The following is a 17,527-nucleotide window of genomic DNA, read 5'->3' as shown; positions in this document are numbered from 1 at the left end:
AAGATTTTAAAAAATTGTATATAAAAGTTAAAAGTTAAAAGTTGATCAAATTATAAGCTGGTCAAACAGGCCCTAATTTTAAAAATTTTACAAACTAATGTGTTTCAAATCTTACAAATTGATATGTCAATCTTACAGCTTATTATGAGTATTGTTATAGATATTACAAATTTTATTACATGAAGAAATAAAATTTGTTAGGTCATTTACTATAAGTTTACCCTAGTAAAGAGTTCATCAAAAAAAGTTTACCCTAGTAAAGATTGAAACCCTGGTGAAGCACGCTTAGCAATTTTCTTTGAAAGAAGTGTCAAGCCCTCTAAAACAACCTCCCATTGGTCCACATGGCATCATTAGTTGAGTCCCTCCGGATTCTACTGCGGCTGTCTGGTCCAAATTCTGGCTTTGAAATGAAAACACCATAAACTTTCATTGAAACATATCTCTTCAAAGCCTTGTGACCTTGTCCCTATGCTATATATATCACACACACCTCAACGCATGTATACATTATGGAGCTCCCACAACCACCACCATCACCAACAATAACACTTACACAACCAGAAGCACCATTACCATTTTCTTTCCTCTTCTATCTCTTTCCTTCTCTCTGTCTCTCAGATTCCTCATCAGCAGTGCAACTGCATTACAAAATGTCTCTCATGTCTGCCACTTACAGCACTTCCTCTTTTTTTCTACCGTCTGTTTCTGGTTTACCTTTCTAGTTCAATCAGGAAAAATATACTCCTATATAAAATCTCCTTTCACATGTTTACCGCTCTTATCTTCCAACCATAGTGACACACTAGCAGCAGAAGCTTCGTGCAGAGTCATATATAAGTAGGAAAAAAAAAGTGTCAACATGTGTCACGAGAGTCACCAATTAAAGTTCAATACATATAACCGTTCGAAGGGGACTTACCTCTGCTTAAAGTTTTTTTAGCAGTCTCAACTGTAGCCTCTGGAGGAATTTGAAAACACACACACACCATGTCGTATTCGTGTGTAAAAGACTTCTTGAAGAGGTTCTGTATGGATGAATTTCCTATGGAGGGTGTTCCTCGTAGCGGCAGCTTCCTCTCTAGTGATCTCTTACCATCACTTGGAGCCAGAATCAACCAGGCAACTAAGCTTCGAAAATACATAATTTCTCCTTTCAGCACCCGATATAGGTGATGACCTTTGCAATATACTGATATGGTACTCACTCTAATAATTTGTATAATGTGGCTGCTGATTCTCATGGTCATATCATATTCCTTATTTTCAGGGCTTGGGAGAATTTACTGGTTGTTTTAGTCATTTACTCTGCCTGGATTTGCCCTTTCGAGTTTGCATTTCTGCCTTACAAGCAAGATGCACTCTTCATCTTTGACAACATTGTCAATGGCTTCTTTGCCATTGACATTGTTCTCACCTTCTTTGTTGCATTTCTCGACACCCAATCCTATCTTCTCGTCGATGAACCTAAGAGAATTGCATTCAGGTGAACTAAACTTTTGCACCCTATAATAGTAAACTTCATTCAGTTTGACATGAATCAACAATTCTGTTTCCTCAAGAGAAATCACAGACTTGGCCTTCTTCATCCAACTTTCAGGTACATATCTACCTGGTTTATCTTCGATGTCTGTTCCACCGCACCATTTCAGTCTATCAGCCTGTTGTTCACAAAACATAGCGGTGAACTTGGGTTTAAACTGCTCAGCATGCTCAGACTCTGGCGTCTCAGACGAGTCAGCTCCCTGTTTGCAAGGTCCACAACCCCTTTTGTTTTCTTCAAAATTTCCAATTGTTAAGGTGGAAGAATCACAGTACTAACTAGTTGGTTTCTTTCCTTCCAGACTTGAAAAGGACATTCGTTTCAATTATTTCTGGACTCGTTGCATAAAGCTCATTTCTGTAAGACACTAAAATCACCATCATTTGTTTCTCTTCTAAAGTTCCATGAAAGTCATTTAAAGTAAATTTTAAATTTGGGTTGTTGTTCTTCCTGGTTTATTTCTCAGGTAACTTTGTTTGCTGTACACTTTGCCGGATGCATTAATTATCTGATTGCAGACAGATACCCTGATCCAAAAAGAACCTGGATTGGTGCAGTGAACCCAAGTTTCAAAGAAGATGGTGTCTGGAATAGATATGTGACAGCAATTTACTGGTCTATAACCACATTGACAACTACTGGCTACGGAGACTTGCATGCTGAAAACCCAAGAGAGATGCTGTTTGACATATTTTACATGTTGTTCAACTTGGGATTGACATCTTACCTCATTGGAAACATGACAAACCTTGTTGTTCACTGGACCAGCCGCACCAGAAATTTCGTATGTCGTCTTTACCTAATGATTCATTTACTGCCCCAATTTCTTTTTGTTTTTGTTTTTCATCTGCTAAAAGAACTTCAATGATCAAATATTCTACATGGACTCAAAATAAATCCTAAATCACAATCATACTACTAAAGTCTCCATTACTTGAGGCAAAAAACTTGGAAGTTATCTGTCTGCCTCATATTTGGCAATTTTATGGCAAAATCATTTGAAGATATATTTTCCATTCTTATGTATTTCCACTTCCTGCATGGAGCTAATTTCCAGTCAACTCTACTATAATCTCATCACTCCCTTCCCCTCATTAGCCTAATTTCCGGTTAACTCTACTCTAATCCTGCTTCCTTCCCTCCATCCAAATTGGCCATTAATTTTTTAAAGTAAGACTTGCATGATAAAACTTTTTTTGGTTCCTTTGGTAAAAGCAATTAATATTCTATTCAAAAGAGATCAATTTGAGAGTACTAATCCAATGAAGCATGCTTTGATTCTACAGAGAGATACAGTGAGAGCTGCAACAGAATTCGCAGCACGAAATCATCTGCCCCCTCCCATACAGGATCAGATGTTGGCACATATATGTCTCAAGTTCAAAACAGAAGGATTGAAGCAACAGGATACCTTGAACGGTCTGCCAAAAGCAATTCGTTCAAGCATCGCACAGCATCTATTCTTGGACATTGTTCAAAAAGTCTATCTTTTCCAAGGGGTTTCTCATGACTTCCTTTTCCAATTGGTAATACTTCACATGACGTATTAAATTTGAGAACATCATTGTTTTTACCCAACCTTTTTTTTTTTTTTTCCTAAGCTAAGAAAGTATCTTAAATTCACAGATAATACCAGGAAGTAAATACATGAGTTATCGTATTTCATAGCATTTATCGTAAGTTCAAAAGTGCTGATTTAATCACGTTCTTTAAAGGTTTCCCAAATGGAGGCAGAGTATTTTCCACCCAGGGAAGATGTAATTCTGCAGAATGAGACTCCAACAGATCTTTACATAATGGTCTCCGGTGTGGTGGTAAGCAAATTTTGAACTTATATAGCATCCGAAAATCCCAAAGAATGACTACTAACATAAAGTTGATTTTGAAATGATTTATGGTTGCAGGATATCCTGTGCAATATTGATGATGGGCAAGAAAAAGTATGTCATCTAATTTTGACATTTATACATTGTCTATATTAAACAAAAGACCATTCTAAATTCAAATTGCCTTATTCACAATACAGGTTCTTGGAAAGGCATTTGCAGGAGATTCATTTGGAGAGTTTGGAGTCTTGTGTTACAGGCCACAACCTTTCAAAGTTCGGACGACAGAGATTTCTCAAATTCTCCGACTCAACAGAACTTCACTGATGAACACCATACAAACAAACGAAGAGGATGGGCGCATTATCATGAGCAATCTTTTCCAGGTATTTGCATTATTAGTCATCCTCTATTGTGGAAAAGAATTTTATTTATTTATTATATTTTGCCCTTCTTTTCCCAAAACTAATAACTGATAACCAATCTGCACATCTACAGAAATTGAAAGGGCCAGAAAGCTTAGGCATTGAATACCCACATAAAGATCCTGGACCGATCCTGAGTGAATGGCCTGATGGAGGACCAATTGGAGGAACCTGTTCACCTACAGGATATCAACATAATTCACATGAAGATACAACAATGCAGGAAGCAACGGGCATACATTTCCCGGGATCAGAGTCTACAGAGCAGAGTGAAACAGACCAAAGTCAAATGTTTAACAGATCTGCTATGGATGTGCATTTCATGAATGAGGATGTCCAAAAAGCTCTTCATGCTGCTATTCAGAAGGGGCATCTTGAGATGGAGAAGATTCTGCTGGAAGGAGGAGCAAATGTAAATAAACAAGATGCTGGAGGATGTACACCAAAAGCTATAGCTGAACAGCAAGAAAACAAGTGCATAAATGACCTCCTACTACGTTATGAAAATGGGAGGAAACTGGAAGAACACAGAATAGATTTAATTGGCCCAGAATCAGCTGACAACGGCATGTATAATCAAAGCAGACTTAGAAGACAAGGCTGCCAATCTGTTAACTCCCAATCAAAAAAGAAACCCACAGACTTCTTATCAACCAGAGTTAATTATCCTGGTGATACAGACATGATTAAATCGATCAAGAAGAGAGTCACCATCCACATGCAGCTTCAACATAACAGTTCATCACAGAGGCAGCTTGCAAAGCTAATAATCTTACCCAATTCGATAGAGAAGCTGCTCAAAATAGCTGGTAAGCTTTGTTTGAACTCAAAAGACTTGAAGCGAACCTGGAAACTGAGAATTATAATTAATTAATTAATTATTAGCCAATTAGTATCACAAATTTAGATAACAGATGCAATTGAAGCCAAAATTAAAAAGGAAAACTTAACCTTGAACTGGTAAAACTATTTTAGTAAAAGCATAGTTTCTTTCTCAAGTTTGATCAATTTTTATCCCAGCGGTTTGTGAAACTGCAGGTGAGAAGTTTGGAGGCTACAAACCTACAAAAGTTATTAATGCGGAGAATGCAGAAGTAGATGACATAAATGTTATTCGAGATGGCGATCATCTGTTTCTCCTTTAAAACAACTGTGAAAATCTGCATTGCAATGTGACCTAATGTTTATTCAAAGGCAAGGATGTACACATGCCAATAGCTTGTAACTTTTAGCCAATGTATAAAGAGTTAGTAACAAAAATTTGACTGCTTCAACTGGTAATTTGAGCCTCTAGAGCCAGCAATATCACTGGAAAAAGTCAATTACAAAAGGTGGAATTCTACTCAATACTTTTGATGGGCAAAACCCCATCCAGTAATTACTTAAAACATCCATTACAACAATACATCTTACAGTCTCTCAACACAAGTATATCAAATTTCAAAAAAAAAAAAAAAAAAAGTCTCTCTCCAAGCTATCGCTGTTGATGTAGAAGATTGCAAATTTGATTACTGATGCATCGCATATGAAAAGAAACAAATTAAACGACCCCTATACTTCTTCATAACTTAACCAGTCACTTTCACTTCCTATGGGAACAGACGCTACAAGACCACATAATGATACAGCAGTCAGTCTCAGAAAGAGCATTCCAGTCTGTGCCCGCTACAAAATGCTTGAGTTTCTCATTTTGTACAAGCTTTCCTTTTGCATAAATCCTTCAATTTGTTAAGAATCATTCTTAGTGCCTTTTATTGGAAAAGGATGAGCTTCTGTGTTAAAAACAAACTTATCCAATGGAATGAGTGAGCTGTCCGCGAAGAGCAAGTACAAATACTTGAGTGTCTCGCCCAAAAAGAAGGTCTCCATCTTGTCTCTTCTATGGGGGGGAATTGTTGTAACATCATCAAGAGAACTGTATCCACCAGTATCCACTTTTGTGTATTTCTCAAATGCTTCAAAGATCTGCCAACCCCATTCGCGGTATCTGCAGCACACAATATTTTCATTATTTTAAAACATAAATTTAGGGAGGAACCTCCCTCACCATGTGTGTCTGTGTGTATCTCTCAGACAACAAATAAATTAGACAGGAAAAACTAGCACATGAGGGGGGAATTATACTTTGGGTCTTCTGTGATACGATACAAGAAAAACAATGACTCTACAGTTTCAGGACGCAAAAGATTATGGCGATCAGCAGGCTTGATTATTATGTCCTTTACATACTCCGAACTCTTGTTCCCACCATCTAGACCTCCTTCAGAAAAATCCTGTTTCAATAAGAGTAATGTGTCAACTTTCTGTACAACATAGACAATAGGTCTTAAGTATCCAACATAGACAAAGGTAAAAGAAAGTTTGAAGCTAATAATTACTAGGAAAAAAAAATGGCAACAAATCTAAGAGAAGATGAATAATAGAGTAATAACGCATTTGTGCACATATATACTTAATTCATTGACCAGTGCTTCCAACACATAGTTCATACATATCCAACTAACCTTTGTATGGAAGTAAGCAATTTCTGGACCAAGACCAGTAGAAGTAACTGCATACATCTCAAAACATGTTTTAGCCAGATCCTCTGCAAGCTTCAGATTTTCCAAGTCCTCAAAGTTAAGCAAATTGTCTTTCATTGCCTTTTCCTTTGTAATGCCTTTAGTGGCGCCAAGGGCAAGAGTACCAGACAAGAAACACACCTAAAAAGTAGTACAAAATATTGCTTTTACCCACAACCATCAACATACATTAACTGATAATCTGTACAATAGTGTGTGTGTGTGTGTGTATTCCACCCACTTAATTGCTTATTTACAATGGTCATTTCAATGTCATAAAGAATTTTCATTACTAACAGGAGAGCTTCAAACTCAAAGACTTGGCAACATGTTTAACAAAGAAATCCCCAAGACATATTTTAATTCATACAATTCATGAGAAAAACAAATGGCCATGCACCCTAGAATTGGAACAAAGAAAGTACCGTATCATACCCAATGCATGCAGTACAACAGAAAACCTTGATACTGCAGATTGCATTTCTTTATCCTATTATTTGATCAGGGAAGACAAGCTTATGTTTTACATAGTACATCAAGTAACATTACTTTTGATAAAGAATGAGATACATTACAAGAACAGAACTTTTCACATAAGAGCAAGAGGATGTAGGAGTGTTCCTATCAGGAACGAGGAGAGAGTTCCAAATTTTTTTCTTTAGTAGATGGAAATGGAGGAGACTAGTAACTTCACCATAAAGAAGTTATGGAGACAAAATCTTTAATTTATTTAACATAGTAGTAGAAAGTATTCCACCCAGAAAAAAGAAGCAAAAATAATCTTACAGAAACTTCATCCAAAAACAAAAATTCCAAAAGCTACGTCAACATCAAGTAGTAGAGAAAGTACTGCATACCAGGTGATCCATTTTTGGACTAAAAGAACCCTCAGATCCATAAGGCAATTCGCCAACAAAAACTAGTCCATTTGGAATTGATTTCTGAACTAGACGGTGCCTAACACCCTTCATTGCTTCCGTATACATATCATATAGATAAGTCAAATTATTATCTTGGGCAGTTCCTTGCTGAAGCCACACTTTGATCAGGTACTCATAGTAGCTATCACCACGAGATCCCAATCTTATATTTTCTCCACTAAATTCACCAGTCTGAGGACTGCATTTAGTAGTAGGAAATATGAAAATGAGTCAATAAAGTAGAAAAAGAGGAAATCTGATTCTTATTATGGATTAAAGGGGAAGCTTCTGGATGGAAAGGAGAGTGATCTCATAGAATCATCACCATAAATAAGAAGGCAAGATCTTTTTATAATGAACAAACAGCCCTTAAAAATAAGGCAGCTATTGTAATTTTAAACTGCAGTAGTTTCTTGCAAAGTTGATTCGGATGAGGCATCTAGTTGTATCACCCCCCCCCCCCCCCCCAAAACATGTGCATGGTGGAAGGAACAAAAAATTGAGAGAGAGAAAGAGAGAGAGAGAGAGAGCTACTTATTTGAAATACGTAAGGCTAGTACCTAATGTAGATAGGAACCAGTCCTTCCACCTTTGGGAGAGTCTTTATGTGTTCCAAGACCTTCATGGTTTCCACGCTGTACTTTGGATCACCAGAAATGGCACTGAGATAATTGAACTCGAGCTGTAAAGTGGAAACTTCTGAAGTACTGCTTAATCCACCAGAAGCTGGATGTGCTGTGGAGTCATGCAGAATAACATCACTAAAGGGAATAGGGGTTGGACTGGAAGTAAAAGCAGATAGGAGACGATCAGCCAAGTTCTTAGCAATTTCTAGATAAACAGTTGGTTTAGGCCCTGTATGTGTCAATTTCATCCCTTGTTCCCCACCACTCAAATGATATGCACTCAAAAGACCACCCAGAACACGTATGGTAGTTTCAAACAAATTGACTTGGCCTTTCTTAGTAATCCTATCTAAAAGGTGTTTCTCAATCCATGAGCCAGCTTCAGAGACCACTTCATCAACACCCATTATCATGGCAGTATCAAGAGCATCCACAATGGTAGCACCGAGACCTCCTAACCCGTCAACTCCATGCTGGCTCAATGGCATAAGTTCATCATAACCTATCGCATATTTTGTATAGCCAGACCATGCATGGATAAAAGCATCCTTAACACTTTGTTGCCTAGCTATCCATTTTGACCCGGCATTTAGCTTATCAGACTCATGACTAGAGCTATTATTAAAACCTTTCTGATCAGGTGATAATCGAGGAGGAAGCCTTGGCGGTTTTCTCAACAGCTTCCCCAACCTGCTGCCACCATATGAAACAAACTTATCTTTACTATTCTTAACACCTTTCCCTAGACTATTGGTTACAGAATTGGCAGGACTTGTATGTGTAAGCATAAGATATGCTATACCAAAGATCAATAGTAATGCTAAAAACTTCCCTGTACTACAACTTAAAGAAGTACGCTTGACATTACTGGTGAAGAAGGTCTGATAAAGAACCTGGAAAACAAAATTAATAACTGGGAGTCATTTCAAGCTGAGGATCTCATATATAAAATCATTGCGACTTGCTATTGATACAAAAGATAATTACTTATTTTCTATAATTGGTCTTGAATCCAAAACCTCATCCTTTACCCAATGCTTAAGCAGAGAGGGTGCAATTTGAGCTAGAGCTCATAAAGCATACCACATCAAATGTAATAAAAACTATATAAAAGAAGAAAACAATAAAAGAATATCACAAGCTATGGGAAAATCTTATGTATTTGGAATTTCAATTTGTCATTTTATCCATCTCTTGTGCATCAGTTAACATTTCCCATAATTTATTTGACTTGTTTTCTTGCTTAAGGTTATGAAACTTCTTTAAGGGTCTCGTTAACGATGCCCTTAGGGCATTTGTTGATAGGCTATATTAGGAAAGTTTGATCCCACATAAATATAAAAAGCTTTCAAAAAAGTCAATTTCTTTTTTCTTTTTTCATAAAAAATTTCTTAAACCAATGCTTGTTTCTTAAAATATTTCTTAAAACAATGCTCTTAGGGAATCTGTAACTTTTTCCCTTCTTTAATAGCTCTAAAAGTTATCAGCAATCTGAAAATCTAATTAAAAACCAACCGGGTATTTAGAATTTTCATTAAACACTTCAAAGCACAAGAAAGTGTCCAGATATTCACACAAAAAAGCTCAAACTTAGTCTCTTTGTAATATTATGAAACTACTAATGGTATGAATTTTTTTTACTAATGTACTTGATTTCAATTCAAAACACAAAATTTTCATTTCATTTTGCAGAAATCGCAATGATCACACCCAATTCTAAAATGTAAACACACAATCCAATAACCAAAACGCGGAGAAATCAAAGATTTATTACTACCGCAAACAAAAAAAGTGCCAAAATTCAAGCTAATGATTAACCATAAATTTGATCAGACAAAAACCAAAAATTCACAAAAATCCAAAATAGGGAAGAGGCTGAGATCTTAGGACCTTGAAGAAGGATCGATGGCGGAACTTGGCGTTGTCGTAGTGAACATCTTTCGTGGAGTAAGGCAGAGACTTGTTGGACGAAGACATAGTTGGTGGGGGTGGTGGGCTGGATCCAGATCAACGGCTAGGGTTCCGTGATCTGATCCGCTCCGCTCAGATGCAAAGTGAGAAAAGCGATTCGATAGAGAATTCCCGAGAAAGTGACGGAATTCGATTGCCGGGAAATATGCGTTTGAGCATTCAACCGTGTCTGAGTCTACTCGGTCACAGAGAGAGAGAGAGAGAGAAAGAAAGAAAGATTATAATTTATATAGTGTCTGAAACTGTGAAAAGGCTTTGGGCTTTGTTTTTAAGTCAATGGAGCTCCGCCACCTGAGCGTCGTAATCGTTGTACCCTGTTTCAACTTATTTGTACCTAAAAACTTAGGCGGTTTGGAATAACATTTTAAGCAATATTTTTTAATTTTTAAACAATAAAAAAAAAATATATATATATATATATATATTTTTTTTTTTTTATTCACACATATTTTTTTAAAAATATAAATAATGTTACTTGAACAACGGTTCTAATAAGTCCTAATTTTTTTTTTTCAAAAAAATATTCTTGTTCTAAAAATATAATTTAGGTTATATTTCACATGGATGTATGTTCATTGTACATTGTACACAATTTTGTAAATCCAAGTTACATAATTGATTATGGAATGTACACAATTTAATTTATTCAATATACACAATTTTTCATAAAATGTTCAAAATTTTGTACATTTAACTCACACTGTCCCCCAAAAAAACTTAAACAATACTTTATATATAGAGTTATATACACAATTTTTCAAAAAATAAACAAAATTAAGTATATTTAATGTACATAATTTTTTATATATATTTAAGGTACACAATATTGCACATTCAATGTATACAAAATTTTCAGACACAATTCTGAACATTCAATATACACAAATTTTCAAAGAATGCACAAAATTTCTATATATTCAACAAACACAATTTCTCAAATAATGCTCAAAATTCTAAATATTCAATGTACCTAACTTTTCATAGAATGTACATAGTTTTAAATATTCAATGTACACAGTTCTATATATTCAACATACACAATTTTTAAAAGGAATGTAAACAATTATGTACATTCAATGTAAACAATTTATAATGGAATGTACAAAACTCTATAAATTCATCGTACACAATTTTTCAAACATAATTCTTTATGTTCAATATACACAATTTTTCAAAAAGTATAAATAATTTTGAATATTTAACTTACACATTTTTTTTTCAAAGAATATACACAATTTTATACATTCAAAGTACACAATTTATCATAGAATGTACACAATTCAGTATATTCAGGTTACACAAATTTGTGAATTGAATGTATCAAAATTTTCAATGTATGTGTACAATTTTGTATATTCAATATACACAATTATTCAATGTACACTATTTTTCAAATAATATACACAATATATATATATATATATATAATATACACAGTTTTGTATATTAATAGTACATAATTTTGTGTATTAAGAGTATCAAAATTTTCAACATATGTGCACAATTTTATATATCCAATATACACATTTTGTACATTTAATGTATCCAATTTTTCATTGAATGTACATAATTCTGTACATTCAATATGTACACAATTTTTTCAAATAATGTACCCAATCTATATATTCAATGTACACATTTTCTCAAGAAATGTAAAAAATTTTGTATATTTGACATACCAAAATTTTTAAAGAATTTACATGACTTCTATATAAACGATGTGTTCAATTTTTCAAAGAGTATAACCAATTTAGTATTTTCAATATACACATTTTTTTATAGGAATATACACAATTCTGTACATTAAATGTACCAATTTTTTTAAAAAAAAATTACACCATTCTATATATTCTAGACACACAATTTTGTATATTTAATGCACATAATTTTTCAATGAATATTTGCAATTCCATATATTCAATTTACAAATTTTTTCAAACAATATACATAATTCAGTACAGTTAGTATGCATTTGTTTAAAGAACATTCCCAATTCATTATGTTTAAAATACAAAATATTTTAAAGAATGTATACAATTTTTCAAAGAAATTACCGAATTTTGTATATTCAACATACACAATTTTTCAAAAAATATAACTAATTCTGTAAATTTAACTAACACAATTTTTTGAATGTCTTACAAATTTTTTAAATTCAACATACATATTTTTTTTTTAAAGAATGTGCATAATTCTATATATTTATTGTTAACAATTTTTCAAAATTTTGTTTATTCAGGTTAAGTTTGGATTGCACTAAAAAATGAAACTCCCTACGTTAGCATTTTTCCTATGGGTCCCGTGCACTATTCACGGGACCCGCAAATACGGATTTTAGCAAATGTTAAGTTAAAACTGGGTCTCACGACATTATTCACACATTTAAAAATTATTTTGATATAATGTTTTTAATTTTCAGCAATAAGTGGTATTCAAACAGACCTCAATGTACACAGATTTTCAAATAATGTGCATAGTTCTATATATTCAATGTACATAATTTCTCATAGATTGTACACAATTCTCTATATTCAACGTGTATGATTTTTCAACGAATGTACACAATTTTGTACATTTGTTGTACACATTTTTTCAAAAAATGTGCACAATTTCATACTTTCAATGGACCCAATTTTTTCAAAGAATTTAAATAATTTTTTATATTCAATGTTCACAAGTTTTCATGGAATATACACCAATATTTTTTTTTTAAATGCACACTAATTCTATATATTTAACGTACACAATTTTTAAAGAATGTACATAATTTTGTAGATTCAACATAAATAATTTTTTAAAGAATAATAACAATTTTGTACATTCAATGTGCAAAATTTTCAAAAAATGTAAACAAGTTTACAACCTAAACATTTTTATCAAGGAATATACACAATTTTGTACATTCAATGTTCAATATTTTTCTAATAATGTACACAATTAAGTGCATTCAATGTACATAATTTTTAAAATATTATAAAAAAATCTGTACATTTAATATACATAATTTTTCATAGAATGAAACAATTCTATGCATTTCAAAGAACACAATTTCTATAAAATGTATACAATTTTATATAATCAGCATACACAATTTTTCATGGAATGTACACAATTTTGAATATTCATTGTACACAACTTTTCATAGAATTTACAAAACTCAATAAATTCAATATATACAATTTTTCAAAAAATATATTCAACGTACATAATTTTTTACTTTTAATGTACACAATTTTTAAAAGAGTATTCATAATTCTATATATTGAATGTACACAATTTTTTGAAGAAAGTAAACAATTTTGTATATTTAACGTATATAATTTTTCAAATAATTAATTTTATATATTCAATGAACACAATTTAAAAAAAAATGTACACAGGTCTTTATATTAAAGATACATAATTTATTAAAATATGTACACGATTTTGTACATTCAATGTAAAAATCTTTTCAACGGATGTGCAAATTCTATATATTTATTGAATACAATCTTTTAAACAATGTATACAATTGTGTACATTCAATGAAAACAATTTTTCAAAGAGTATACCAAATTTTGTATATCCAATGTACACAATTTCAAAGAATGTAAATAGTTTGTATATTCAACATATACAATCTTTTCAAATAATGTATAAAATTCTATATATTCAATGTATACATTTTTTTTCGAAGAATGTTGCCAATTTTGTATATTCAACCTAAATTTTTTTTCTAAAAAATACACAATTTTATACATTAATAAATGTGCACAAAAGAATATACATAATTAGTGGCTAACCCGTACAATGCACGGGAAAAATACTTAAAGAGATTTTAAAAAATAGTAGTAATATTTTCAAAAGATTTTTTCACTGTCATGTTATCAAATTAAAGAGTTTTAAAAATAGTAGTAATGTTTAAATATTATTGTAAGGACGCGATTCGTGACGGACCGTAACAGTGTCGGGTTCGCACGTGAAAAGGCCCCTAACAATATCATTTGTAGAGCGTGGGTTTGAAAGGCTAGGCCCTGGTTGACAGGCGGTGGGTTTTCGCGGTGTTTGTGCGAGCTTAAGTTTCCCTACACCCCTGGAGTCTTTCTCCTGGAGGTGGGCTGGGAGGCTCTGGTTTCTGGCCATTTTTCCCAACCCCTCTTTTAGGTTACTTCTTTTTCCTTTTATATTCGCCTGCGTTCATTGTCTTTCGTCCACGTATAGGGTCAATCTTTCCAAAATTGATACTTGTCCCATCAGCCTATCCCCCAAAGTCGTGGGGGATGGTTGTAAAAGCCAAAGAATGCGGCTCTGTCAGGTTCAGAGCATTAAATGGCAATAACAGCAGCTTTCCCTGGATATTTTAGATCTTTTGTCCTGGTTTCGGTCCTATACCGTTTCTGCCCTCCTTTCAGGGGGGGAACTTTGGGTCTGCCGAGGACTGAGCCGTCCTCGGCGATGTCCATAGGCTATTTGGTCGAGTTTGGGCCATAGCCCTCCTCGGCTTGGGCCTTCGGATTTTCCCCAGGTAGATGGGCCTGGCCCGTAAATCGTTTGGGCCCCACAATAGCCCCTCAAAACCCGGCTGTCCAACCTCTTGGTTGGAAATGGGGGTTTTGGTGATGCCAAACCTCTCCTGTGGCCCAATCTATTCGGCCTATTAAACATGCTGGCGGTTCCTCATATGCCCAAGAGATTCACCGGTCTACGAGATAGTTTTTAATTTCGCGCTTGAGGCGTTCTTATCGCTTGGGGTATCCAAAACGCGCTTTGAATAATCACTATTTACGAGACTACTTTAATTCGACGGTTTATTTTGATGGGATGGAGAAGCGGAACCGGCGTGTTTGGGTTTGCTGATTCCTTTGGAGATCTAAACCTATTAAATGCCCCCCGCTCCGCCCTCTGTATAAGTAGGACAGGAGGAGGTGATTGTTTTTACCAAAAATCCCTTTTCATCCTCCTGCGACTCTGGAATACTTAGCCTCCCTTAAGATTCGGTTTACTCGCTGGTTTATACACTTAATCGTAAAATACTTTACCATAACAACAAGGGATGCAAAAGCCCATTTTTGTATGTTGTAGCAATTTTTCATATTAATAAAGATTGTTATCTACCTTATTTCGCATATTATGTCTTTACGTTTTCATAAATTTGCAAGCACTGCTCGGCACAATGATATAGCATCTAAATCAATGACGACTGAAACCAAAAGACTTGATAAAAAAAAGACGTCGCCATAACTTTAATAGAAATGCTTGGCCTAACAGGCCGATCAATGAAGAGTAATACTTACCCAATGTCAGCCGAGGTGAAAAACGAAGGCTTGATGTCATGTAAGGAATAACTATTTGAAGATATAGCACCCACCAAATGAGCGGCCTTCTTATATGACTAAGCGCTGGGGCGTTCCACTCCCTTCCTTACACCTTTATTGGCCTTAACATTTTATGGCGTTTAAGCCGTGGATGAAGCGACCTGGCATTTTTACCAAGTAACCTTTCTTATGGGATTCAAACCTTTTCTTATCCAGGTATTTGGTTTTCCCATAGGCTTGAGTCCGAGGACCATACAAGGCCTTGGTTCTGTCCAATAACTTGTAATTTTTATAATTTTTCGTGCTTGGCTTCCCCATAGGCTTGAGTCCGAGGACCATACAAGGCCTTGGTTCTGCCCAAAAACTTGTAATTTTTATAATTTTTCGTGCTTGGCTTCCCCATAGGCTTGAGTCCGAGGACCATACAAGGCCTTGGTTCTGCCCAAAAACTTGTAATTTTTATAATTTTTCGTACTTGGTTTCCCCATAGGCTTGAGTCCGAGGACCATACAAGGCCTTGGTTCTGCCCAAAAACTTGTAATTTTTATAATTTTTCGTACTTGGTTTCCCCATAGGCTTGAGTCCGAGGACCATACAAGGCCTTGGTTCTGTTCCTGGGCCCATATGCCGAACGGGCCTGGGCCGCGAATTTACTGGGCCCACAAATTAAGAGGTGTTTCCATAACTTTTGATCACGCGGTACCTTTTGGCGTCCCAGTGTTCGAGGTGCACCTTCTCGAGACTCCTTTAATCTCAGGGTTGCAGACGACGTTGGAAGTCGAGCCAGAGACGTTTTGTCTGTAGCGTTCCTTGGGACGCTGCGCGAATTAAATGCCACCACCTTATCTTTTAACATAAATAGGAGAGAAAGTTGCTCCTTTTCACACACAAATCCTTCAGATTCCTCCCTTAGTTCATCATGCTTGAGGCAGGGCTTGGGAAAAAGGAGCTCCCTCCGCCACAAAGGCGTCATGTCTCTCCGAGACTCAGAGTAGGGAGGCACGGGCCAAGGAGGTGCAAGTTCAAGGGAGCATTCCATTTCGTCATAGGGGAGAGGGTCTTTTTCCCTCTTTTAGTCAAAATCCGAAGCAGGTTCTGGTCATGCCAGTTTTTCGGTATGTCCAGAGAAGGAATTTCCACCATCAGCACTGTCTGCCTTGTAGCAGGTAAATTCCTGCGGGGGCTTCCCAACTTCCGGCTCCCTGCGCCTTTTCTGTAGATGGTGTTAGCCTGAGGTCAGGTTCTTTGGCTGCCTGAGTTATGGGCATGCAGAAGTGTCGAGGAATAGTTTCCTTAGACAACGACTTGGCGCAGTAGCCAACCTCTCGTCTGAGCTGTCCCCACGGCTTTCTCTCCACTCGCCTGTATTTCCCTTTACTTATGTAGTCAGCTTTAGTGTAAGCTTGTTTCAGCCTTTCATTGTACACTGTACTGTTCCTTTGTCTTAATAGAACATGAGTCCATTTCTCTATACATATCTTTCTTCTCCGTAACAACTACTGTATGCATGAATATTAAATGCAAGCTTGCTCTTAAGGATATTCCGAGCAGAAAAAATGCTTTAATACAGGTTCTTACTAATTCAAACTCACAAATATTATCAAGTATAACAATGATGACTCTCAATAAATTAAATTCTTGGGACTAACCGGGATAAGCGCTGAGTACTACGCGACGCATGCTAGACCAATGTCCGAGAACGATAATCTCTAAATAATTCGTCTGAAAGGGTAGCTAAGTAGCGAGGGACTTTGATTGTGTTTTTGGGTAATGAATTGCGTCGTACCGGATCAACCCCTTTGACACTAGGGACTTGAGGGCAGATTGTGGAATCTATGCATTCAAGGTACTAACCCATTTGTGAACTAGGAGTCCTCTTCGGATGGATTTTGAGGTTTACGTGCCATAGTTGGTTCCACATCCAGGTAGTTGGTTTTCCCATAGGCTTGAGTCCGACGACTATGCAATGCCTTGGTTCTGTCCAAAACCTAATTTTCATTACATCCAGGTAGTTGGTTTCCCCTGAGGCTTGGGTCCGAGGACCATGCAATGCCTTAGTTCTGTCCAAAACCTAGTTTTCCGCATCCAGGTAGTTGGTTTCCCCTGAAACTATGCAATGCCTTGGTTCTGTCCAAAACCTAGTTTTCCACATCCAGGAGTTGGTTTTCCCACAGGCTTGAGTCCGAGGACTATGCAATGCCTTGGTTCTGTCCAAAACCTAGTTTTCCGCATCCAGGCAGTTGGTTTTCCCACAGGCTTGAGTCCGAGGACTATGCAATGCCTTGGTTCTGTCCAAAACCTAGTTTTCCGCATCCAGGCAGTTGGTTTTCCCACAGGCTTGAGTCCGAGGACTATGCAATG

General features: G+C 35.7%; 2 protein-coding genes across 2 annotated transcripts; one reads left to right on the top strand and one right to left on the bottom strand.

Annotated features, from left to right (window-relative positions):
- The first annotated feature begins 241 nt into the window (after nt 1–241).
- LOC115988410 (potassium channel KAT2-like) lies at nt 242–5,255 on the top strand. The gene is made up of 11 exons (XM_031111981.1): nt 242–1,172; nt 1,271–1,486; nt 1,601–1,756; nt 1,845–1,902; nt 2,010–2,327; nt 2,830–3,069; nt 3,259–3,357; nt 3,448–3,483; nt 3,570–3,755; nt 3,868–4,603; nt 4,833–5,255. The coding sequence occupies exons 1-11, from the start codon at nt 991–993 to the stop codon at nt 4,937–4,939; spliced, it is 2,334 nt and encodes a 777-aa protein (XP_030967841.1). The 5' UTR covers nt 242–990; the 3' UTR covers nt 4,940–5,255.
- Nucleotides 5,042–10,165, bottom strand: LOC115988411 (mannosyl-oligosaccharide 1,2-alpha-mannosidase MNS3). Its single transcript, XM_031111982.1, has 6 exons — nt 9,792–10,165; nt 7,836–8,794; nt 7,213–7,474; nt 6,299–6,496; nt 5,919–6,067; nt 5,042–5,781 (listed from the first exon to the last, which is right to left on the bottom strand). Exons 1-6 carry the CDS (start codon nt 9,876–9,878, stop codon nt 5,523–5,525), a joined length of 1,914 nt encoding a protein of 637 aa, XP_030967842.1. The 5' UTR covers nt 9,879–10,165; the 3' UTR covers nt 5,042–5,522.
- Between the last annotated feature and the right edge of the window lie 7,362 nt (nt 10,166–17,527).

The sequence above is a fragment of the Quercus lobata genome, chromosome 5 (assembly GCF_001633185.2).
Source record: "Quercus lobata isolate SW786 chromosome 5, ValleyOak3.0 Primary Assembly, whole genome shotgun sequence".
Lineage (NCBI taxonomy): Eukaryota > Viridiplantae > Streptophyta > Magnoliopsida > Fagales > Fagaceae > Quercus > Quercus lobata.
The sequence above is the reverse complement of the archived record's forward strand: the minus strand, read 5'-3'. Positions and strand labels throughout refer to the sequence as shown.

What these genes read in the sequence shown, in the direction of transcription:
- LOC115988410 (XM_031111981.1), top strand. Translation starts at nt 991, where the DNA reads ATGTCGTATTCGTGTGTAAAAGACTTCTTGAAGAGGTTCTGTATGGAT. An exon ending in CCTAAGAGAATTGCATTCAG is followed by an intron (nt 1,487 to 1,600) that starts GTGAACTAAACT and finishes TCCAACTTTCAG; the next exon opens with GTACATATCTACCTGGTTTA. An exon ending in TAATGGTCTCCGGTGTGGTG is followed by an intron (nt 3,358 to 3,447) that starts GTAAGCAAATTT and finishes TTATGGTTGCAG; the next exon opens with GATATCCTGTGCAATATTGA.
- LOC115988411 (XM_031111982.1), bottom strand. Translation starts at nt 9,878, where the DNA reads ATGTCTTCGTCCAACAAGTCTCTGCCTTACTCCACGAAAGATGTTCAC. An exon ending in GTCCAAAAATGGATCACCTG is followed by an intron (nt 6,497 to 7,212) that starts GTATGCAGTACT and finishes ACTACTTTTTAG; the next exon opens with GTGTGTTTCTTGTCTGGTAC. An exon ending in CGTATCACAGAAGACCCAAA is followed by an intron (nt 5,782 to 5,918) that starts GTATAATTCCCC and finishes TGTGTGCTGCAG; the next exon opens with ATACCGCGAATGGGGTTGGC.